This window comes from Geotrypetes seraphini, chromosome 1 (genome assembly GCF_902459505.1).
Source record: "Geotrypetes seraphini chromosome 1, aGeoSer1.1, whole genome shotgun sequence".
In the NCBI taxonomy this organism is placed as follows: domain Eukaryota; kingdom Metazoa; phylum Chordata; class Amphibia; order Gymnophiona; family Dermophiidae; genus Geotrypetes; species Geotrypetes seraphini.
The window spans coordinates 385,090,220-385,114,603 of record NC_047084.1 but is presented as its reverse complement, the minus strand read 5'-3'; the positions used below and the strand labels follow the sequence as shown (position 1 = coordinate 385,114,603).

At 42.3% G+C, this 24,384-nt stretch overlaps 1 protein-coding gene across 3 annotated transcripts in view; it reads left to right on the top strand.

The window, feature by feature from the left end:
• The window catches only part of IDUA (alpha-L-iduronidase), a 353,735-nt gene that overhangs the window by 183,520 nt on the left and 145,831 nt on the right, over positions 1-24,384 (top strand). For all 3 annotated transcript variants that reach the window (XM_033916637.1, XM_033916628.1, XM_033916646.1), the window contains exon 3: positions 21,302-21,384. In XM_033916637.1, coding sequence (XP_033772528.1) covers positions 21,302-21,384 — 83 coding nt within the window. The remainder of the gene's footprint in view (positions 1-21,301; positions 21,385-24,384) is intronic.

Genomic DNA, 24,384 nt, shown 5'->3' with positions numbered 1-24,384 from the left:
CAGATTTACACCTGCTGAAATCTGGTATAAATGCTAACCCCATATTTTATAAATACACATGCAATTTTTTGGAATGCCCCTAATATGCCCATGACCCTTTTCAGATATGCTCTGTGGGAGTTAAGCACCCTGCCTTATAGAATACTGTGTAACCAGATGCACACATAAATTCTAATGGATAAAGAGTAAAGGGTCACGGATTTGATGTGGAGAGCCATTTTCGATATGATGTTTAAATCTGATTTTAGACATTTTGTGGAAGACGCATAAAAATCCAGTACCAAACATATCTATTTTCAAAACTGCAAAACGTCTATCTTGTTTTTTTGAAAATAGATATGTTTGTGCTCTGTGTATCTATTTCTGTGAACCATTTTTGACTCCCCCCCACCCCACATACAAATGAAAAACAGAGGGGTCCAGCATTTGTAGTAGACTGGCCACACAAACATCCCAGCAGAGCAGTGGGGCACCCTAGGGGGCACTGGAGTGAACTTCATATAAAAAGGCCTAAGTACACATCTCACCATAACCCTCTTAAGTATGGTGAACCCTCCAAAACCTACTGGATCCAACTGTATACCAAGCTAATAACCCTGATGCCTATAGATATGAGTGGATAGCATAGCTGGTATTAAGAAAGGTTTGGACAAGTTCCTGGAGGAAAAGTCCATAGTCTGTTTTTGAGAAAGACATGGGAAAAGCCACTGCTTGCCCTGTATCGGTAGCATATAATATTACTACTCCTTAGGTTTTGGCCAGGTAGTAGTGACTTGGCCCCTGTGAGAACGGACTACTGAGCTTGATGGACCATTGGTCTGACCCAGTAAGGCTATTCTTATGTTCTTATGTACCTGTAGATACAGTGGGATTTGGGTGGATTTTGGAAGACTCACATAAGTGTACTGGTTAGACTGGGATGGGCCTTGGTCCCCATCTGTATGGTTGACTTCACAGCCCACTAGTATACTCGAGGAAACTGCTTGCTGCAGTACTAGGACTGGGCATAACATCTGCAGTTGACATACAGGCAGGTATGTATTGTTTCATTTACATCTTTGGGGGGTGGGAGGGAGTCAGTGACCACTGGGGGAGTGTGTGGGGGTCATTTTTACATCCATCCAGTGGTCATCTGGTCATCTTTGTGGCAGTTATTCATTATTAAAACAGGTCTAGCCCCAGATATCCAAACTGTGCTCTGGATATACAGTGATAGTTTCAAGTTTCAAGTTTATTAAATTTTGATTTTACGCAATATCCAATATTTCAATGCGTATTACATAATTGTAATGTACAATAAAAGCCAGGGATGACAAATACAAATACAAATAAGACAAAATTATACAGACTAATCATTATGTTCTATTAATACAAACTGGAACAAATAGGTAAAAGGTAGAATTACAATTTATACAATTTATAAAATTAATTTTAAAAAAACCACAAAAACATTTAAGGTTTGTACATAAGGATAGGGTCAATTTAGAAAAAATATGAAGAAAATTAATTGATAGAAAAAGCTTCAATTATTTAAAAATGATTCAAGGAAAGAGGTAATGTTAGGAATAATTAATCAGTTTAAAAGTAGATAATTTTTAATATGAAGAATGTATACCTTGGAATCCAAACTTAATCCGTTCCAGAACCCAATTCGAGTTCCACAGCGTTCGAGTTCCAAGATAATTTTTCCCATTGAAAATAATAGAAACTGGATTAATCCATTCCTGGGTCCCACAAACTCAAATTTTAACAGGAAATACACTGGATTTTAAGGTAAAATATTAACAAATATTCCAAAGCAGCATTCAGATTCTGGGGTACAAACACACACATACAATGTGCAGGGTGTTCGGATTCCAAAGCAGAGTTTGGATTCCAAGACAAAATTTACTACAAAAAAAAGTTTGGATTCCAAGTCGTTCGAGTTCTGAGGCGTTCAGATTCCGAGGTACCACTGTATGTTTAAATGTTAGAGTATGGCAGAAAAATGTTCAAGGTCATAACTTGCCCTAGTCCTGCCCACACCATACCTTTAATATGCCTTGATCAACAGCATAGACATCGGTCTAGAATATAAGTTTTGAAAATAGCAAATTGGAAAGATTTGACATGAAAAACGTCTATCTGCACTTTTATGACACTTTTTTTAGACATTTTTCTTTTTTGAAATTGAGCCCCATACTGTATTTCTGAGGTACAGCCAAAACAGTGTACATATATTATATGCAGGAATATTTATTTTATCTAGTGGGCTCACAATGATGGTTCAGAGCACACAAATCTGGGTATCATATATAGAATCCCATCAATCAAAGGATGTAAAATAAATAACTAGATAGATAAATCTTATAATGAATCAAGATAGCCTAAAGCAGGGGTCTCAAAGTCCCTCCTTGAGGGCCGCAATCCAGTCGGGTTTTCAGGATTTCCCCAATGAATATGCATGAGATCTATGTGCATGCAGTGCTTTCAATTCATATTTATTGGGGAAATCCTGAAAACACGACTGGATTGCAGCCCTCAAGGAGGGACTTTGAGATCCCTGGCCTAGAGGGAATTGTAGAGAAAACAATATTGAGCTAACGTCAGGGATTTGAACCTGCATATGGTGAGCAAAGGCTAAATTCAGGGCTCCTTTTACTAAGCTGTGCTGGCGTTAGATTTTCCGCGTAGTGCGGGGGGGCAATGCGCACTAATCTGCAGCACGTGCTAATGACGCTACTGCAGCTTAGTAAAAGGAGCCCTCAGTGTTTTTTGAAAATGTCTGTTCAGAAATCATTAACTCAGGCAATTGACTTTATACTAGGGATATGCTTTTGTTTTTGGACAAATAGTAAAATGTGACAAACAAGAGCATTTTCAGCTAAACTGCATAAATTATTATTATTATTACTATTGTTTAAGCCCGTTACAATAACGGGTGCTAGAGTAGATGTCTGTATGTCTGTTTTTTGTTTTTTATTTGTCTCTCTCTCTCTCCCTGGACGCTGTCTGTCATTCTTTGTGTCTGTGTCTCTCCCTGGTCCCCTGTCTGTGCGCCTTTCTTTCTGTCTGTCTGTCTCCCTGGCCCCCCTGCTTGCCAAAGCAGCCTCCTTTCCCTCTCCCCCTGTTGTGCAATGCCTGCCTGCTTCTTGGCCCCCTTCTGTTCCCCCCCATGATTGCTATCTGCCCCCAGAACAACCATCCCCCAAAGCAGCCTCCCTTCCCTCCCCCCCTGGCCCCCAGTTGTGCCATGCCTGCCTGTTCTGTGGCCCCCTTATGTCCCCCCCATGATTGCTTTCTGCCCCCTGAACAAGCATCCCCCCAAAGCAGCCCCTTTCCCTCTCCCCTTGTTGTGCAATGCCTGCCTGCTTCGTGGCCCCCCTTCTGTTCCTCCCCCCTCCCTGATTGCTGTCTGCCACCAGCACACCCCTCCCCCCAAAGAAGCCCCCTTTAGCTCTCCCTCTGGCCCCCTGTTGTGCCACGCCTGCCTGCTCCATGGCCCTCTTCTGTTCCCCCCATGATTGCTGTCGGCCCCCAGCACAACCATCCCCCCAAAGCAGCCCCCTTTGCCTCTCCCCCTGTTGTGCAATGGCTGCCTGCCTGCTTCGTGCATTCAGCACAACCCTCCCACCAAACAGCTCCCTTTTCTTGCTGCTCCAGGGCCCTTCTTTTTTGGCTTCCCCTCGCGTTCTTACCTTCCTCCATGCATCCATGTTTCCTGCCGCCGCTGCCGCTCCTGTTCCTGTTCAAAGCGGCCTGCTTAGGTTAACGGGTGGCTGTATTGAACCTTGCAGGCCGATCTCCATATGATAGCATGTTCCTTCTGACGCGATCGCATCAGAGGGAACGTGCTTCATGTGGAGAGCGGCCTGCGAGGTTCGCTACAGCCGGCCGCGAACCTCATCAGGCCGCTTCAAACAGGAGCGGCAGTAGTTGGTGCGGGAGGGGGGAGTTGTTGACGCTGCTGCGGCGCAAGGGGATGGGGGCCATGCTGCCAGCGGGACAGCCCTCAGCCCTTTCCCTTCTCCTCTCGTGTGCTGTGGAGGCGATCGTTGGCTGGCTGCGGTCCCGGCTTGGAGAGGGCAGGGGGTGCTAGTGGCCGGCAGCGGTGGAGAGCAGGGAAGAGCGTGCATGCCACTTGTCTTGCCTCGCGTGAGGCCAGACCGTAAGCCGCGCATGCGCACTTCCTATGTGTGCTACAGCTCATGGAAAATGGACGCACACATATAAAGTGCGCATGCGTGGCTTACCGTTTTATTATATTAGATTTTGCAATAGATTTGCAGTATATCAAATACTGGTAAATTGAATTTGAACTTCATGTTATTAGTCATTGTGATGTTGGTTCTAGCTGTCAAACCAATGGATGTTTGCAATAAATCAATTGATTTTCTTGGTCATAGTAGAGAGATAACTACTGCTTGAGCCAATGGCTGGGCACTTTTTAACCTCTTTTCTGCTCTTTTATTGCTACTTTAGGTCATTCCATATTTTTGATAACTTTTGATGATGTTTCCAAATTCTCCTATATGCTGGTTAGCAACTCTTCTTCAAGATTGTGGTCTATGAGATCCTCATACATTTCTCCAAAACTCTTCTTGAAGGACCCTGTTTATACATTTTGTATTACAATTTTGGCATTAGGGTACTCTGCACTTGCATGTTGACCCTCAATTACAATCTTCTATCCCTCTTCCAAGATATATATATTTTTTTTCAATCATTTTTTATTAACGTTTTCAGATTTACAAAAGCAAGCAGTACAAACATACCAACCAAAATGAACAAGACAAAAAGCAGAAACAGTGAGGTCACGAAGACCCTCAGAAACCAACCCCACCATACCCACAAGAATCCTCCAGCCCCACCCCACATTTCCAAGATATTTAATGGACAACAAATGGCATTTTAGAAAGGATGTCCAACTCAAAATACAGATGTCCAAGTCAGCACATTGCTGGTGGTGCTTGTATTTTACAATACATTTGCCAACATAGAGTCTGTTCCAATATACATGGAGAAATAGATGTTTATGCGCTGGTTACATCCAGCATGTGCATCCATAGAAACAAAGAAAAATTTATTTATTTATTTATTCGATTTTTAGCTCGTCCTCCCAAAAGAACCCAGAACGGGTTACAAAGTACATCCATAATAATCCAGACAGAGCAGAGATGACATTTTACATAAATTACAATATAGACATGACAATAAAACATATGTACTAAGTAGCATCTGGTGAAATTAAGTGACATAGGTGAGGGGAGATAAAGACCACATGGCCCATCTATGACATTTACTATCCCTTCCACTCCCTTAGAGATTCAACATACTTGTCCCAAGCTTTCTTGAATTCAGATACACTTTTTGCCACCTTCACCTCCACTGGGAGGCTGTTCCAAAAATACACCATCCTTTCTGTGAAAAAGTATGCTGAATCTATCCCCTTTCACCTTCATCTTATGCCCCCTCATTCCAGAGTTTCCTTTTAATTGTATGAGACACGCTCATTTATGCCACATATGTATCTAAATGCCTCTATTGTATCTCCTCTCTCCCATCTTTTCTTCAAAATATACATATTGAGATCTTTAAGTTTTTCCCCATATGCTTTATGACAAAGACCACTGACTATTTTAGAAGCCTTTCTCTGTACAAACTCTATCCTGTTTATATCTTTTTGAAGGGCTGGGTTGGGGGTGGGAGGGTCTCCAGAATTATGCACAATATTCTAAATGAGATCTCACCGGAGTCTTATTCAGGGGTATCAATACCTCCTTTTTCATACTGGCCATTCCTCTCCCTATGCACCCAAGCATCCTTCTAACTTTTGCTGTTGCCTTTTCAACCAGTTTGGCTACCTTAATATCATCACATGGGGGTGGTCACATGACCGGCTACGAGATGGCTGCCTGACTCGTTCACTCGCTCCAGCCTGCTTCTTAAATACGGCATCCGGCGCATTTAACGGCTCTTCTCAGGTCAGCAAACTTTCGCTAAACCTTCCCCAATGGCTACCAAATCTAATAAGCCGGACGGATCGGCTGCATCTGGCCCCCACGCCGCTCCGTACGCGTCAAAGCGTTCTAAACACGAGCCTCCATCCCCGGACAAGGCCTCATCCAAACTCCTCGTGGCTGACGCATCCCTGTCTCACGACCTGCAAATCTTACAGGGGCTCATGCATGAGAATTTAGCCGCGACTGCGGACATAAAAGCGGAGCTTAGTACAATCACTCTGCAATTTAAACAACTAGAAGCCCGTATAGATCTGTCGGAAGAACACCTAACTGCCCATGATGCCCAGCTCCTAACCATGCAACGTGGTCTGCATAAAATGGATCTCATACAGAGAGATTTGGACGACATGTCTAATCGAATGAGACGCAGTAATGTACGAATCATTGGCTTACCAGAGTCTGCTGAGGGGAAAGATATCACTGCATACTTGCATTCTCTCCTTCCATCCCTTCTAAACATCCAATTCTCCCCTGCTCTAGAGATAGAGAGAGCCCACCTTGTACCCTCTGGCCCTCCTATACCATCTAAACTACCGAGACCTGTGGTTTTCAAGCTTCTCCGGTACCCTCATGCCCTTCAAATACTGCAAACTGCCAAAATCAAACAACCTCTTCTTGTGGATGGCAAAAAAATCTTGCTTGTACCTGATCTCTCTAAGAACACAGCTCAAAAAAGAAAAGATTTTTTAGCTATGCAACCTCAACTCAAACATATTGGAGCATAGTATGGATTATTCTATCCGGCCAGGATGAGAATTACCTACCGAAATTCTACCAAAAATTTTGATGAACCCACTGAATTGCAAAAATACCTTGATGACAATATTGGAGCCATGACTTGAATTTTGCTGTTGCTTCCAACATACTTTCAACACTATGCTTCAGGCTGGATGCACTCTGATTTGAATTTCCTTTAATGGCTGGAGCTTTGGACGCGGGTTAAGTGTCTCTCGTCCACATGTGTCCCCATCTACAGTATCTACTTTCCCCATTTTATATGCTAAACTACATTGCCTGTTTTTTATGGCTGCACTTTATTGTTTCTTTTTACTCAGAGCCTGGAATTGTTTCTTGCCTCCTTTTTTTCCATTTTTTTGATCTATGTACACTTCTGCACTCTACTACAGCTCTGATCCGAGGACACCACATGTACCCCTTTGAGCGTTTCCTCTTTTTGGGACCTACAATTCTTTTTGGGATGCCTCTGTCTGCTTCTACCTCTCTAACATCATGGTCAAGCTAAACATTGTTTCCCTTAATGTTAAGAGTCTATCTAGTCCAATAAAACGAAAGAAAATACTACAATATTTTAAACATCTAGGGGCAGATATATGCCTCCTACAAGAGACGCATGTTAACCTTACAGAAGCGCAGAAGCTTATTGGAGGATGGATCCAATATTGCTTCGCTGCTCCCGCCTTGGGGAAAAAAAACGGGGTTATTACTCTCATTCGCAAATCACTCAACTTTCAACTAAGGTTGCCCCTTATCCCCTCTATTGTTCACTCCTTTGATCCCATGGGCAGATGGTCCTATATCGAAGGCACAATCGATGGCAAACCACTGAATATATTGAACCTGTATGCACCGAACTCCGATGACCCCTCTTTCTTTCAGGATTTTCACTCCATTTCCCACACCTCTTTTTCAGAACACACTATCATTGCTGGAGACTTTAATTTCCCATTGGACCCTTTTCTTGATAGATCCTCTCTCTGCCGACCTGCCAAACTCAGGGTCCGCTCGACTCTTTCCAATTTAATGCAAACGTATGGCTGAACTGACCTTTGGAGAATTTTTCATCCCACCACCAAGGACTTCACATTCTACTCGGCGCCCCACAAATCATACTCCAGGATTGACTACTTCTTAACATCCAAAGACATTTTAAATATCACATCTACCACTACTATTCACGACATATCTATCTCCGACCATGCCGCCATATCTTGCTCTCTCAACTGGTCTGCTGATAAGTCATATCGCTCATGGAGAATGAACACCCAACTGTTATGCAATGAAGAGTTTATATCTTATATCACTGCTGAATCAGATGCTTTCTTCGCTAGAAATGAATCCTCCGTATCCAATTATGCTACTGTTTGGGAATCCTATAAAGTCTGGCTACGAGGTGAATGTATCAGCTATACAGCTCATCAACTCAAGACTAAAAAAGCCACGCTTCATAGTCTAGAACAGGAAATTCATTCCCTGGAATCTCAACTATATAATTCCTTTGACTCTACTCTCTACAAATCTTTACAACAACTTAAATTCCGATATAATGAGATCTTTAGTACATCTGCGTCTGTCTCCATGTTCCGCCAATCAGCTACATATTATGTTACCTCCAACAAGGCGGGACATCAACTAGCTTCTTACCTTAAAGGACAAAGATCCAAACACCGAATTTCTCATATCAAATCGCCTTCTGGCATGACTTATACTAAAACTTCTGACATATTTAAGGAATTCCACTCCTTTTATGCCTCTCTATACACCTTGGAAGCCACCTGTTCAGAAGATACCATATCTAACTTCCTACAATCTGCACATCTACCATCCATTGCCTCATCTCATCACGAACCTCTACGACAACCTGTCTCTGCAGATGAAGTACAACGTGCCATTTCCTCCATGGCTTCCTCTAAAGCGCCAGGTCTGGATGGCCTCCCTGCAGAATTCTTTAAAACTTTTTCAATGTCCTTAATTCCATGTCTTTTATCTTACTACCAGTCTATCATTGCTTCTCCCAACTGCCTCTCCCGCTTTCATTGTTCTTCCAAAACCCAACAGAGATGCTCAATTGGTCAAAAATTATAGGCCCATTTCTCTACTAAATTTGGACTATAAGATATTTGCAAAAATTTTAGTTCATCGATTAGAGTCTGTTATACCTTCCCTTATACACAGAGATCAAGTTGGTTTTTTGAAGGGACGATATGGTGCTGATAACACTAGATTATTATGTCATATACTGCATTCCACTCTGTCAAAGGATCAACCATACTTAGTAGCTTCTCTTGATGCTGAGAAGGCCTTTGACAGGGTGGAATGGAATTACCTCTTTTGTGTTCTACGACATTTTGGATTTCCTGCTGAATTTGTCCATATGGTCTCTTTACTGTACAATTCTCCTACTGCTAAGATTGTAGTTAATGATGCTCTTTCTGATTCTTTCATATTACAACGGGGTACTCATCAAGGTTGCCCCTTATCCCCTCTATTGTTCAATTTAGCCCTCGAACCCCTTTTAGCTCATATCAGATTGTCCACCTCTATTAAGGGAATTTCCATTGCTGACCTGGAATTTAAATTATCTGTTTACGCTGATGATATCCTTCTCTACTTGTCTGATCCTGAACAATCTTTACATTCTCTTATTGCTCTTATCTCTCAATTCTCCTCTATGTCTGGCTATAAGGTCAATTGGGACAAAACTGAACTTATGCCCCTTAACGAAGCCTGCACACCCTTTGTTCTCCCAGCATATCCATTTACTTGGATATCTACTGGAATGAAATATCTCGGTGTTCCATTTGATAAAGATCTTAAAATAACAGCGAATCTCATCATGACTAAGACTGTTTCCTCAGTAAAATTATCTCTATCCAACTGGTCCCCTTTACACCTTTCTTGGTGGGGGAGACTTGACACCCTTAAAATGATTTTCGTTCCGAAAATTACATACATGTTCACCATGTTTCCTCTTCTCTTTCCTAATTCTTTCTACAAACAATTGGAAAAACTTCTCTTCGACTTCTTGTGGAACAATAAACCTCATAGAATATCACAAAGTAAACTTAAATCTCCTAAATCAGCTGGAGGGGTTAATTTCCCTGACCTATTTCTTTATCATCAAGCCTTTTTATTAAAACAAAGTACTGAATGGCTACATTCCTCTGAGCTCCTTGATTCTACATTAGCCCCCAATTGGCTTCGTCTCGAATTGGCCCTCTTACATCCTATACCTTTACTTCGACTCCTTGGATCCACTCACCTACAAACTAAGCCCCCTAATCCCCTACTTCTCACCTCTCTTCGAACTCTGCAAGACCTAGACCGTTTACTAGACTGTCCCTGGTCTCAATCCACCTTTTGCCCATTATGGAGAAATCCTAAACTCCTGATTGGGAAACAACCGATATTCTGGCTATCCTGGACCACTCACCAGATTTGGGACATTGCTGCATTATGTCACCCTGATGACTCCTGGCTCACTTTCCATGAGCTCCAGACCAAATATGGTCTTCCTGATTCTTATTTTTATCAATGGCTGCAACTACGTTCAGCCTTACGAAAACTTCACTGTGTTCTGAAAGCTAAACGTCAACCACCGACTTTATTGACTTTCTCTAACCAATATCGTACTCTGGGTCATGCAGCATCCAAGTTTTATCACCTCCTTAAAGAATTACGATATCCACCCCTTCCCTCTGTCAAAAAGGCTTGGGAAGAAGATATTGGATGTCCTATCTCTGATCGTGATTGGTCCTCTTATCTACAATCTGTTTTTCATTCCTCTAGGTCAGCTTCCTTAACCCAGAGCTTATTCTTTCTATGCCATAGAGCTCATTGGACCCCAATTAAATCACACTGTATTAATCCTACTTTTACAAAAGAATGTTGGACATGCTCTTCTGAAATAGGCTCCCTCAAACACCTACTATTCCTATGTCCCTCTGTACAATCATTTTGGTCATCACTCTGGAACACTATTTGTTCTCTCTTTCATATTGATGTGGCTCTATCATACCAAATGCTACTACTCAAGTCCTCGGCTCTTCCTTCTCCTCTTTCTTTTTCCAATGCTTTCCTATTTGACATACTCATCTCTTTAGCTTTGAAACTTCTTCTTAATTCCTGGAAAGATCTTTCTAAAGTATCCGTTACACAATGGTGGAATCTTGTCTGCCTGACTTATAGATATGAAGCATATTTAGCTAAAAAGGGAGATAGATTCCCACAATTTCTCTCTAAATGGAAATCCCTCAAACTATACCTCCAAGGCTCTGATTCTTAGTTATCTATTTATGTTTTATTAGTAGCCCTCATCCTTATTTACCTATACTTATTTCTTTAGTTTTCTTTTCTTCCCTCTTTATACTTTTTCTATTATAGATAATGGTTTACTCATGTGACTGATCCTTGTTCATATGTTTGATTGCCTACAGGACTTCAGTTCTGATTGTTATATCGGTTTATTCAGCTTGTTATTATGCTTATCTCTCACATGATTTGTACTTGTTATTATGCATTTGCTTTGTTGCCTACAAAACTTTCAATAAATAAACATTGACTTAATATCATCACATACTATTATAATCTTTTGTGTTTTGCCTAGTCTTTATGGGTCCCAGGTCCAGCCCTCAGAGAGGCAGTGGGATTACAGAATAATAAGACAACAGATAGGTGGTGCAGAAAAAGATATATAATATATAAATAAGCTTATTATTACAAAGGTATAGTTCTGCACATTTGAAGAGAGATGTGCCACAGAGCTGCTTTCTTTGTTTTGTGTAGGTAAGATTTTGGTCCTTCTATGGATGTCTAAGGAGGGGTATGTGTGAAAGAGCAGAACAGAGAATATAGATTATGTATATTATGTAGGTGCCTACAGAGATGTGTGTGTGTGTAAGTATGAGTGTGAAGAGAATATGTCTTATTATTTTGGGCAAGTCTAGTATTTATATCTTTTCTCTATTTGCTCTGGTATGTATAAGGACCAAAGGGAGTACTTGACACCAGGTTTCTTTCCAGTCAGATTCAGCATAGGGCCGAGATAAACCTTAATAATTTTGATTCATTCTTTTTACCTGCCCTGCAGCCTGTGGATGGTATGGGGTGTGCAATTGCTGTTTTATGCCTAGAAACTCAAACAATTCCTTAATAAGCTCAGAAACAAAAGCAGGACCATTATCAGAATTAATGGTTATTGGAATTCCCCAGTGTGTAAAAAAATTGCATAGTGAGAACATCAGCTGTGGTCCTGGGTGTTTGATCTGGTATTGGGAATGCTTCTACCCAACGAGAAAAGGAATAGCATAACATAACATAACCGCAGGACCGTAAAGCTCTATGTGGTTTACAAAAGAGAAAATTATTACAATTGAATGGAATAGCTTAGTTGCTCAAATATTTAGTAAACAAGTACATGTTTCAATAACTTTTAAATTCTAAATAGATACTGGAGGTCATAGTTAGAAGATCTAAATCTTTATCCCAGAATGCTGCATTATAAGATAGAAGGCGATGATGATATTTTTAAAGTTTACATCCTTTAATAGATGGAAAAATTAAGTTTGCATGCAAATGTCTATTGAAGGAGAATAGATTTATAAGATAATTAGGAGTTAGTCCAAACATGATTTTATAATAAATACAGCCAAACTTGAACCTTACCCAAGCCTCTACCAGCAGCCAATGCAACTCTCGAAAAAAAAAAGGAGTAACATGATCATACTACTTCAAATTAAAAATAAGCCTGACTGCTGCATTTTCGACAATTTGACAGACACAATCTGATGAGAACCAGCCAGCACACCTTCTGCAAAGGAAGATCTTGCTTGACGAACTTGCTGCATTTTTTTGAGGGAGTTAACAGGCAGATAGACAAGGGTGACCCGGTCGACATTGTATATCTGGATTTTCAGATATCCCTCCTGCCATATTCATCCAGGGGAGGTGGGAGCTTCTGGTGGCAGGAGGGAGTGGGCATCCTACCTGCCATTTTGAGGGGGAGGGGGCGCTGTCAGTGGGCGGGAGGCTCTTTTTATTGGCATGATATTTTACATATGTAATACATGCAAAATATCAGTGCCATTTTTAAAAAAATGAAAAAAAAACCCTCGTCAGAAGCCCTGGCAGCAGTGACAGGAGGCTGCTTCTCCTGTCACTACTGTCAGGGCTGCCCCGACTCAATCGCTTACTGAGCGATTGAGTCGGGAGTTTGCGTGCAAATGATTTGTAGCTCCGTGCAAATCATTTGCGTGCAAAAAAGATAGTGAATCAATCGCTGTTTAAAAATTGGCCAGGAATTGGCCAACAGCAATTGAATCGCTATCTTTAGTGAATCTGGGCCTTATTGATAAGCCCTCTGAACAAACTGAGCAATTGCTGGGAGGACTTATCAGCAAAGTCAAGCAGAGACAGGAACCCAGTTTTTTTGACTTTTCCCAGTTTAGGCAACCAAGCAAAGGTACCATGGCTGTATGAACAGAAAAGTTGACTATTGTATATAATAAACCAAGCTGGTGACTGAAGCCATTGGAGGTTTGGCTTTATTTTCCCATTTTGATACTGTGCTTGGCTTTCATGTTTTGTGGTTTTCTTTTACTTTTGGATTTATTTCATGGCATTTATGGACTGAGAATATAATTTGTCACTTACCTGAACCCTAGTGAAGAGGACTGTCTTTACCAATGTACAGTCCAGGGAAATTATATTGAATGCCATACCTGAACTTTGGGACACTGCTAACAAGTGTTTGAACTATTTGTTTTGTTATATCTTGGTTTATGAACTGCATGACTGAGGCTGGTTGTGCTCAACAGAGATAACCTGAAGCACCAAATAAAGCCTAAGTTTTGGATTAGACATTACCTTGTCTGGTCTCCCATTCTTTGTGGTTTCCACTACTCAGTTTGGCCAGGGCAGACTAGGCAAGTGCCTAGGTTTGTCTTCCTTGATGGGCCTTCCTCTTTCCAGGGGAAGCCACGCCGGAAGAATCATGGTTAGGACCGTCTGCAGACCTAGGCAGGGGCCTAGCATGTAACAATGGCTGATCATGGTTTGCAACTGAATGTTGGTAAGACTGAGATGACTGCGAGTGGTGTCTAGGGTTACCAGAAGTCTGGATTTCCCTGGACATGTCCTCCTTTTCGAGGACATGTCCGAGGGTCCGGACGGCTTTTCAAAACCTGGCACTTTGTCCGGGTTTTAAAAAGCTTCCAGCTAGCAGCGATGTCAGGACAGCATCTGCACATGCACGAATGCAACGCGGTGATATCACACACATGCGTGTGACATCATCGCGTCACACCAGTGCATTGTAAGAAGCCCTCTCGACATGCAAACAGGTTGAGGGGGCGTGGCTGGGGGGTGCAAATTATTTGCTTGCAAACTCCCGACTCAAAACGATTGAGTCGGGTCAGAGCCCTGACAGTAGTGACAAGAGAAGCAGCCTCCTGTCACTGCTCTCAGGGCTTCTGCCAGCTTTTTAAAAAAATGTTTTTAATCGGGTAGATATTTTGCATGTATTGGAATTGGCAGATGGCCATCTAGATAAGTGTTGCTGTTTCTTCTTCTTTTGCAAATTGATGTATTTTGGCATGAAAATAAATTTACAACCCTAGCTAGATATAAATAAAGTTTACATTTAAGGGTGGGGAGGAGGTTTGATGTAAATGATTATATGGTATTTAATCCATTCAGGATAAGGACTTGAAATAACATAAGCTTTGGATTCTTGCCCAGAAATAGCTAAGAAGAAAAAAAAAAAATTTAAATTGAATCAGGTTGGGCAGACTAGATGGATCATTCAGGTCTTTATCTGCCGTCATCTACTATGTTACTATGTTAAATGTTATAAGAGATTCTATGTACTGAGCTTTTTGCCTCCATATGATACTTCAACCTCCTAGCGAATTTATTACTTGGGAGAGTTTTCCAAAAGCTGGGGCGCTGTATGAACAGCTTGAGCTAGATGTTATTTATATTGCATTGATACACACATAAGCTGCTCCCATTCATGTGCATTTAAAATTCTTTTGAGTAATTTCTTACTATCCCCCCCAAAAAACATTTGCATGGGTGGATCGGATTGGGGAGGAGATTGATCGGGCAGCAGTATAGTGAATCAGGTCGGGGTACGATCGCAAAACCAGTAAAACTGGTAAAACTGGTTTTGCGATCGTCGGGACATGATTGGAAGGTTTAGTGAATCTAGCCCTAATTTTCTCTCTTTCTAATTCATCTTTCTGGGTCTTGAGCTAATGGAAAGGAATGTAACTTTAGGAATTTCTGTAAGAACCTCTGCCATGCCCTCTCTAGGGTGCCTGTCCTCTGTTTCCTGTATTTGTATTTTCTTGTATATTGGAGTGATCCCTCAGCTTGCCACCTCCTTGCTTCTTACACTGAGATTATTTGTGATGGCTGGATCTTCCACTCTGACCCAATTCAGTGGTCCATTTACACCAGTGGTCTCACACTCGCGGCCCCGGGGCCACATGCAGCCCGCCAGGTACTATTTTGCGGACCACGGTCTGTGCTAGCACTGCCCGCTCTTTGCAGCGTCCTCTGGATTCCCCCCTGGCATCCCGCTCTTACCTTCAGATAATTACTGCAGCCTGCAGAGAGGATTGCCAGTGCTGTAGTGATCCTTGCAGGCTTCTGTTGTCCTCAGCAGCACGTTCCCTCTGCCGCGATCTTGCCCCTGATGTCAGAGGAGAGGGTGGGACCGCGGCAGAGGGAACGTGCTTCGGAGGTCGATGGCAGCCTGCAAGGAATGCTATAGCACCGGCGATCCTCTCTGCAGGCTGCGGTAATTAGCTGAAACTAAGAACAGGAGGCCAGGGGGAAGCTGGAGGACGCTGCAAAGAAGGGGGGAACATACAGGTCTTAAGGGGTGGGAGAGGGGGGAAGATTTATAAACAATAAAGAGTTTTACCTCATGCAAAATTGTCATTTCTTTAAGACATTAACTATTTTTTCTGCGGCCCTCCAAGTACCTACAAATCCAAAATGTGGCCCTGCAAAGGGTTGGAGTTTGAGACCACTGATTTACACCATTCATTTATGTTAAAAGCCATAGGGCCAACTTTCTCAACTATCCTTTCAATGCCATTAGCCTTTAATGAGGTTCAGTTACAGGGGCTTCAGTAACCTCCCTCTCACTCTAGGTATTGCTCTGACATGGCTATGAATTTTCCTCCTCTGTGTTCTGAGATTCCTCTACTGATTCTATGGTCTGCTTACCTTTTTTTCCCCAGCTATAAACATTATGTGGTTTTATTTTTCTATAAATTGGGTGTATGTATCAAAGGCTGGAGGAGCTGATGGAGAAATATGAGGTGCAGACCAGGGCACAGCATTAACCTATTTTTCTGAAGCCAGTTTAGTCTTTAAATATTTCAATTCTGCCTTAGCCTCTTCTAATTGTTCATTAACAGATAAAAATGAATTGGTAGCCTGAACTATTTGAGTTCATTGCACTGATGTGTCAGTTTGTGTCTCATCCAAATCTTTGGTTAATTGTTTACACTGAGGGCCAGATTCTGTAAAGGACGTCTAAACTTTAGCTGTTGTTTAGACATCCAGCAGGAAAATGCTGAGCGCGATTCTATAATGCATAGATGCACTATAGAGAATCATGCTCAGTACCGCTCAGCAAGTCTAGATGCATCTAAATAGTTAGATGTCCTTTACAGAATCGCCTTTTAGGCTTCACATAGACGTCTACACAAAGTCTATAACATTATCATGTCTCGTTATTATGGCTCTTGGACATTCAAGCCATAGAGCTGGTCCTGAAAGCCATGCCACTCCTCTCCTCCGTGAAGCGCACTGGTTACCCATGTCACATCGCACCACATACAAAATTCTTCTGCTCGTTCAAAATAAAACATACGCACTCTCCAGCATTTCTTGATAAACACATTATCCCCTATTCCTTGACTAGGGCCCTCAGATCAGCAGGTCAAAACTTACTAACTGTTCCTCCAATCAAAGAACTCTATTACACCAGAAATACAATCTTTTCCGCCACAGCCCCTATGCTCTGGAATGCCATGCCATCTCATCTCCATCTCGAAAATTCACTCGATAAACTCAAAACCAAACTCAAAACCTTTTTATTCAAAGATGCATTCCACAGTACAAGTTAAAACACTCAACCGTAACAAATTTATTTTTAAACAAAACTGCTTCTATGAAGCAACCCCCCACTCCTTGTTGTCTTTTCCCACCCCTTGTACCTGCATTTATTTTTATTTTTCACAATGTAATTATTAACTCTCTTCTCCCTTTTGTCCTCCCATGTCTAGTTATGTCAATGTCTTGTTCAAATTTCCTTATTCTCCTTATATATTTCCTTTTATATATACTGGTCAGATACATGTTGATGGTTGGTATATTAAATTATTAATAAACTTGGAAACTTGGACGTCATTAGAATGATGATTTTATGCAGTTTTTCATTTAATTGAAGTGAAATGCTGGCGCCACGATTATATTTTATTTATCTTTTAATCCTTTTTTATTTTTAGTTTGCTTCTGTCACAGGGAGCAGAGTGGGATTCAAACCAACAACGTCAGGGTGCTAAGGCTGCAGCTTTAACCACTGCACCACACATACTCAGATTGTAAACTGCATGCCAATTCCGCGCAGCCAAGCTTATATCCTCTTGATTTCCAAGCAGTCATTTATCTAGGATAAATATTAAACATGTACCTTCAACACTTGTCCAATTCCTCTTTTGGCCTCTATGTTCCTCAAACCTTGGATTGCAAGTAACTTGGTATGCAAGTGTTTTGCAAGACAAGCAAAACATTTTATTAAATTTTAACTGTTCTAAACGAGCAAAGTCTTGCAATATGAGTGCATACAGTATACAGTACACGTGTCACATCATCACAACTGAGCCGATCGTTCTCTCTCTGACACTGTGGGAGTGTAGTGACTGTTCTAAATGAGTGAGGTTTTGCAATACAAGTATTTATAGTATTTTGTATTAAAGTTTTTGGGTTGTGAAACGAATTGTCTGAGTTTCCATTGTTTCTTATGGGGAAATTCGCTTTGATTTACGAGTGTTTTGGATTACACGCATGTTTTCGGAACAAATTATGCTCATAAACAAAGGTTTTACTGTATTGCATACTAAAGCTTCTATTTTATGGGCTAAAGAGGACTCCAGGTTGATATTAAGGTCAAAATATGTTGAATATTGCATTACTCAAGCAAAGCACATGAAAAAAAAAAGAAGTATATATTGCATATTAAGCCTCATTTCCAAAAGGTTAAGAACATAAAAGGAAATACACTATTCACACAATGGCTGCAGTAGGTCAGAGCAAGTAGACATGCCTAGTGCACAATCTTGACATCATTGTGACATCATCAAAATGCACCTAGATGGCAGAATGTCACTACAAAGTAATAGGAACCCCTGTGTAAACAAAAGGTCCTGTAGCTCAGTGGTTAAAGGCACTTCTTCTATCTTCCAAAGTCACCCTAGCACATATTCTTATTTATTTTAGAATGGCAATTTTATGCTGTTTTTCATTAAAATTGTATGCAGTGAAATGCCGGTGCCTCTATTAAATGTTATTTATTTATGTATTAATCCCTTTTTATTTTATTTCTGTTCTGGGATATGGAGCAGTAGGGGATTTGAACCAACAATGTCTGGGTACTAAGGCTGTTTCCCTGCCCTGATTTTTGGACATCTTATGGGAAATATCCAAAGTTGGTCTTAGACGTCCTATTGGAAAGGAGCACCTCTGTATATCGAAAAAGATGTAGAGGAACATTTTCAATAAGATGTCTAAATCCAAGTTTAAATGTTTTGGGAAAAATGTCCAAAAATCAAGTAGAGAAAATTACCATTTTCAAACTAGAAAAATGTCTATCCTATTTTTTTTTATTTTTTTTTTGGGGGGGAGGGGGGAGGAATAACCATTTCCTAGGTGTGTTTGCCCTCAGTGTGCCTATCTTTTTGAACCATTTTCAAAAAAAAAAAAGTTCAAATGAAAAACACACAAAAGTCAACCATTGAGGCATAGGAGGGGCCAGCATTGATACCAGACTGGCCACATAGACATTCCAGCAGAACAGTAGGGCACCCTAGGGGGCTTTGCAGTGAACTTCACATAAAATGTCCCAAGTTCACAAATTACCATAACTCTACATTGTATATTCAAAACTCACCCACAACCGACTGTACCCAACTATATACAACAATAGCCCTTATGCTTGCAGATGTCACCAATATGTAGGTACACTAGGTTTTTGGTGAGCTCATACCTTCCACCACTAGTGTACTAGTTTAAGTATGGGCCTGGGTCTCCTTCTTTGCAGTCCACTGCATCAACCACTAGGCTACTCTAGAGATCTGCTTGCTGCTCTAGTAGGACTGTTCATAACATCTGAAGCTATCATACAATCCAGCATGTACTGTTTCATTAACATCTCTTTTTTTTTTTTTTTTTTGGGGGGGGGGGAGGTAAGGGGGAGCATGTCTTCATGCCTCCAGTGGTTATCTGACCAGTTTGGATACCTTTTTGGCACTTATTTGTTACTGAAGCAGGTCTAGCCTCAAACACCCTGGACATTTTCTGCAATTGCAGAAAAATGTCCAAATCATAAGTCTGCCCTAATACTGCCCAAAGCATGCCCCCTTGAGATTTAGACACACTTCAGACAAACAGCATAGAATACCACCTAAAAATGTGTTTTGAAAATAGCAATTTTTTATATTGTAGCAAATAAAATGTGCAAATGCCATTTCATGCCATTTTTTTGGATGGTTTTCTCTTTTGAAAATGAGCCCCATAGTGGAATTAGAAAAGATTCAGAAGAGTGACCATTGATAACGGGGATGGAACTCCTCTCATATGAGGAGAGGTTAGGGCTCTTCAGCTTGGAAAAGAGATGACTGAGGGGGGATATGATTGAGGTCTACAAAATCCTGAGTGGTATAGAATAGGTAAAAGTGAATTGATTTTTCACTTTCAAAAAGTGCAAAGACTGGGGACACTCAATGAAAGTATATGGAAGTACAGTGGTACCTTGGTTTGCAAGCATAATTCGTTCCAGAAGCATGCTCACAATCCAAAGTACTCGTATAGCAAAACAACTTTCCCCATAGGCCATAATGGCAACTCAGATAATTCATTCCACCCAACCCCCGAGCTAACACCTGACCCGACCCCCGAGCTGACACCCGAACTGACCCCCGAGCCGACACCTGAGCCAACCCCGGGAACCGGCAGTATTGCTCCCCCTAAGGCCACCGGCGCTGCTCCCTCTCTTCACGATCACCTCCTCCCCCACTGACCAGCCCTGTCTTACCCGTGCACCTCCAGTGTTAGAAAGTGCCTGCCGCCAGTTTTCTGCTGGGCTGCTGCTAAGCCTTGAGCATCTGTGCATGCTCAAGGCCTTTTGGATCTCACCCTCTACGAGATTCTCATGAAATCGCAAGTCTCATGAGAATCTCGAAGAAGGTGAGATCCAGAAGGTCTTGAGCATGCGCAGATGCTCAAGGCCTAGCAGAAGCCCAGCAGAAAACTGGCAGCAGGCACTTTCTAACACTGTCGGCGCATTGGTAAGGACAGGGCCGGTCAGTGGGGGGGGGGGGGAGAGGAGGCAATCTCGAAGGGAGGGAGTAGCGTTGGTTGCCCTGGGGGGAGCAATACTGCCTGTTCCTGGGGTCGGGTCAGGTGGGGTCTCGCAAATCGAGTCAATGCTCGGTTTACGAGTTACAGTTTGCTCGAGTTTGCAAACCACGTTACTCACAAACCGAGGTTTGACTGTACTTTTAAAACAAATAGGAGGAAATATTTATTCATTTAAAAAATAGTTAAGCTCTGTGTTAGCCTTAGCATTTTTGGTTGGCCTAACCAATGTCAACAAAGGTCTATGGGAGATCATATCATTCATGTTTGATTTTAGGGCATACCACCTTCTTCTCTGTCTTTCCTCTGAACTCTGTAAGGCATGGAAACTACCCTTTCTCTCTCATTAATTGTAATGCTTAATTGTAATCTTTATGAATCTTGCTTTTCTGTAATATTAAGCTTATTTCTGCACAATATATATATTTTTATGGAAGCACTCATAGTCTTTGTCAGTAATTTTACTTCCTACTGAATCTTCAATGAGGGTATCAAACCCGGGACTTGGGTTGTAAGGCCGCCTCAACATTACCCCTCCAAACCTTACATTTTGGGGGGGCTAAACCTTACACTCTGGAACTTGCTGCCAGAGGATGTGGTAACAGTGGCTAGCATAGCTGGGTTAAAAAAAAGATCTGGACAAGTTCCTGGAAGAAAAGTTCATACTCTGCTATTGAGATAGACATTGGAGAAGCCACTGCTTGTCCTTGGATTGGTAGCATGGAATCTTGCTACTATTTGTGTTTCTGCAGGTACTTGCGATCTGGATTGGCCATTGTTGGAAACAGAATATTGGGCTAGATGGACCATTGGTTTGACCCAGTATTGCCATTCTTAAGTTCTTATGTACAGGCAGGCAACTCTGATTTCAATGCATGAAGTATTATTTTTGGCCATTTTTTTTACAGATTGCAAAATAAATGTCTACACTACAACTTCACTGTTCTGGATAAGTTCCTGGATTTTCTTTGGGAAAATGGATTAAGACCAGGTAAATATCAGCATATTGTTTCATCGAAAAATATATGCTTGTGGAAAGCCTATACAAAACAGATGGTGGAGACGAAAAGAGGTATGCATGCATAGAAGTTTGATTCAAAAGACCTGAGCTGTGCTGTGTTTTCACCAAAAGGCTTGCCCTAGGTCCAGCAATGTCTATAAAACATAAAACACACAGAGCCAAAAACTGAATATCTTAAATATGAGAATAATAACACATAAAAATATATGTTAAACTAGTGTTTAAGCCCGTTACATTAACAGGTGCTAGAATATATGTCTGTCCTTTGTTTTCTGTCTCTCTCCCTCCCGCTGTCTTTCTTTCTGTCTGTCTCACTCCCTGGCCCCCTTTGTCTGTCTGTTTTCTGTCTCTCTGCCTGCCCCTGTGTCTTTCTTCCTTTCTTTCTGTCTCCCTCCCTACTTCCCTGTGCAAGCAGCTGCAGCATTCCCTCCCTTTCCATTTCCCTGTGTAGCAGCATTTTTCCCTCCCTCTCACTTCCCGTGCAGAAGCCGAAGCAGCATTCCCTCCCCCTCTATTTCCTTGTGCAGCAGCATTTCCCCCCACTTCCCTGTGCAAAAGCCTAAGCAGCATCCCCTCCCCCTCCATTTCCCTGTGCAGCAGCATTTGTTTCCATCCCCCCCACATCCCTGTGCAGCAGCCGCAGCATTCCCTCCCCCTCCATTTCCCTGTGCAGTAGCATTTTTTTCCCTCCCCCCACTTCCCTGTGCAGCAGCCACAGCATTCCCTCCCCCTCCATTTCTCTGTGCAGTAGCATTTTTTTCCCTCCCCCCCACTTCCCTGTGCAGCAGCCACAGCATTTCCTCCTCCTCCATTTCCCTGTGCAGCAGTAGGATTTCTCCATCCCCCCTACTCTTCCCGCGGTCTGGCCGGCTCCCTTGCAGGAGTTATTTTTAAGTTTAAAGGTGCCACTGCGGCTCCTCTAACGATCCCCGCCTGCATCGGAAATCTTCTCTGACGCAGGTGCGGCTCGTGAGAGGAGCCACCGCGGCACCTGTAAACTGAAAAATAACTCCGGCAAGGGAGCCGGCCAACTGGCAGTTCAATGAGAGTCACAGCTTCAAAACGGAGCCCTCTGACGGGCAGTGGATTTGCTAACCTTTGGGATTTTTGAAGCTTTGGTCTAGCCTGCTCCCTGCTCCCTGTGTGCCTTGCCGTAGTGTACTTTTTAGTTGAAAGACGTGGCGGCGGCTCCTCTCATGATCCCCACCTGCGACGGAAGTCCGACGCAGGCGGGGATTGTGAGAGGAGCCACCGCCGCGTCTTTCAACTTAAAAATACAGTACAGCAAGGCGAACAGGGAGCAGGCCAGACCGAGCAACAGCACGGAAAAACCACCGCCACGTCTTTCAACTTAAAAATACAGTACGGCAAGGCGAGCAGGGAACAGGCCAGACCGAACAACAGCACAGAAAACAGAACCCTAAGCGTGCAGATAGCTACTATAAGGGGGCACTGAAAAGTTCTCAGCCCAACCAAGAAGAGAATGATGCGGAGCCATGAAACTTACGAGTTCAATGACATGAAATGAAACGAAAAGTGTCAAGAAAAGTGTGGAATAACTTGTAAGTTTCATTCTTTTCTTGGTTGGGCTTAGAACTTTTCAGTGCCCCCTTATAGTAGCTATCCTGTGAAAAGAATGTACTGGGAAACAAGGTAATCAATAATATACATAAAAAGTGAATTAAATCTCACATCGACAGTGGTTTCGAAGTATAATGAACAGAAGAAGCAAATGAAGTTCAATTGAAATTCAGCTGTAGGTGAGCTGCCTCGGGAGGGTTTTTAAAAAAAACCAAAACAAACATGCATCCCGGTTGGCTACCAACGCCTACAATTGGGACACCGTTTATAGAATCCAGGCTGTGTGTTTTATAGAGATTGCTGGATTTCTGAGGTGTGCTTTTTTGGTTGAAACACAGCACATTTCAAGCCTTATGAATAAATCTTAATGTATGCACACCTATTTTCATCTCCACTGTCTGTATTGTTTGGATTTTTCTGCGGATTATTGCTTCTTCCTATTGCTTTCCCGGTTTTGGACACCCTATATACGCATTCATAGTTGCCTTGACATGGTCAATGGAGATCATTCTGAGGAAAAAGATGTTACCAGTGGTGTGCCTCAAGTCAATTGCTTAGTAAGGGAGGCAGGCAACTGAATTCCCCGGGCACTATCTTTGTGGGGGGCGTAGGTGCCAGCAGCTCTTTTCCTCTCTCCCCGCCCCTCTCCCGGGTACCAGGAAGTGACATTAGAAGGGAGCCAAGGCCAGCGCAAGCAGCAGGTGGAAGATGTTGATCATGCCAGCAAACATTTCAAGAGGTACACGGGGGGCACACAGCATGTCAATGCCAGGCACCAACCTCCCTAGGTACCAACCTCCCTCACTAGGCCACTGCGTCAAGGTTTGCCTCTTTGCAGATGAGACCAAAATCTATAATAGAGTAGATCGTGTGAATAACATGAGGAAGGACCTAGCGAAGCTTGAAGAATGGTCTGAAATTTGGTAAATAAAAGTTAATGTTAAGAAATGCAAGGTCATGCATTTAGGCTGCCAAAACCCAAGGGAACGGCACAGTTTAGGGGTGCACGAAAGAGGAGCAGGACTTGAGTGTGATTGCATGTGATGATCTTAAGGTGGACAAACAGGTTGAAAAGATGACGGTGAAAGCTAGAAGACATGGGGGAAGCCACTGTTTGCTCTGGATCGATAGCATGGAATATTGCTACTCCTTGGGTTTGGCCAGGTTCTAGTGACCTGGATTGGCCTCCGTGAGAACAGGGTCTTCATTGGTCTGACCCAGTAAGGCTATTGTTATGTTCTAAGAATGCTTAGGTGCATAGGGAGAGGTATGGCCAATAAGCAAAAGGAGGTATTGATGCCCCCTATATTAGACTCTGGTGATACCTCATTGTATTGTGCAGAATTCTGGAGACTGCAACAAATAAGATGGAGCTGGTTCAAAGGAAGG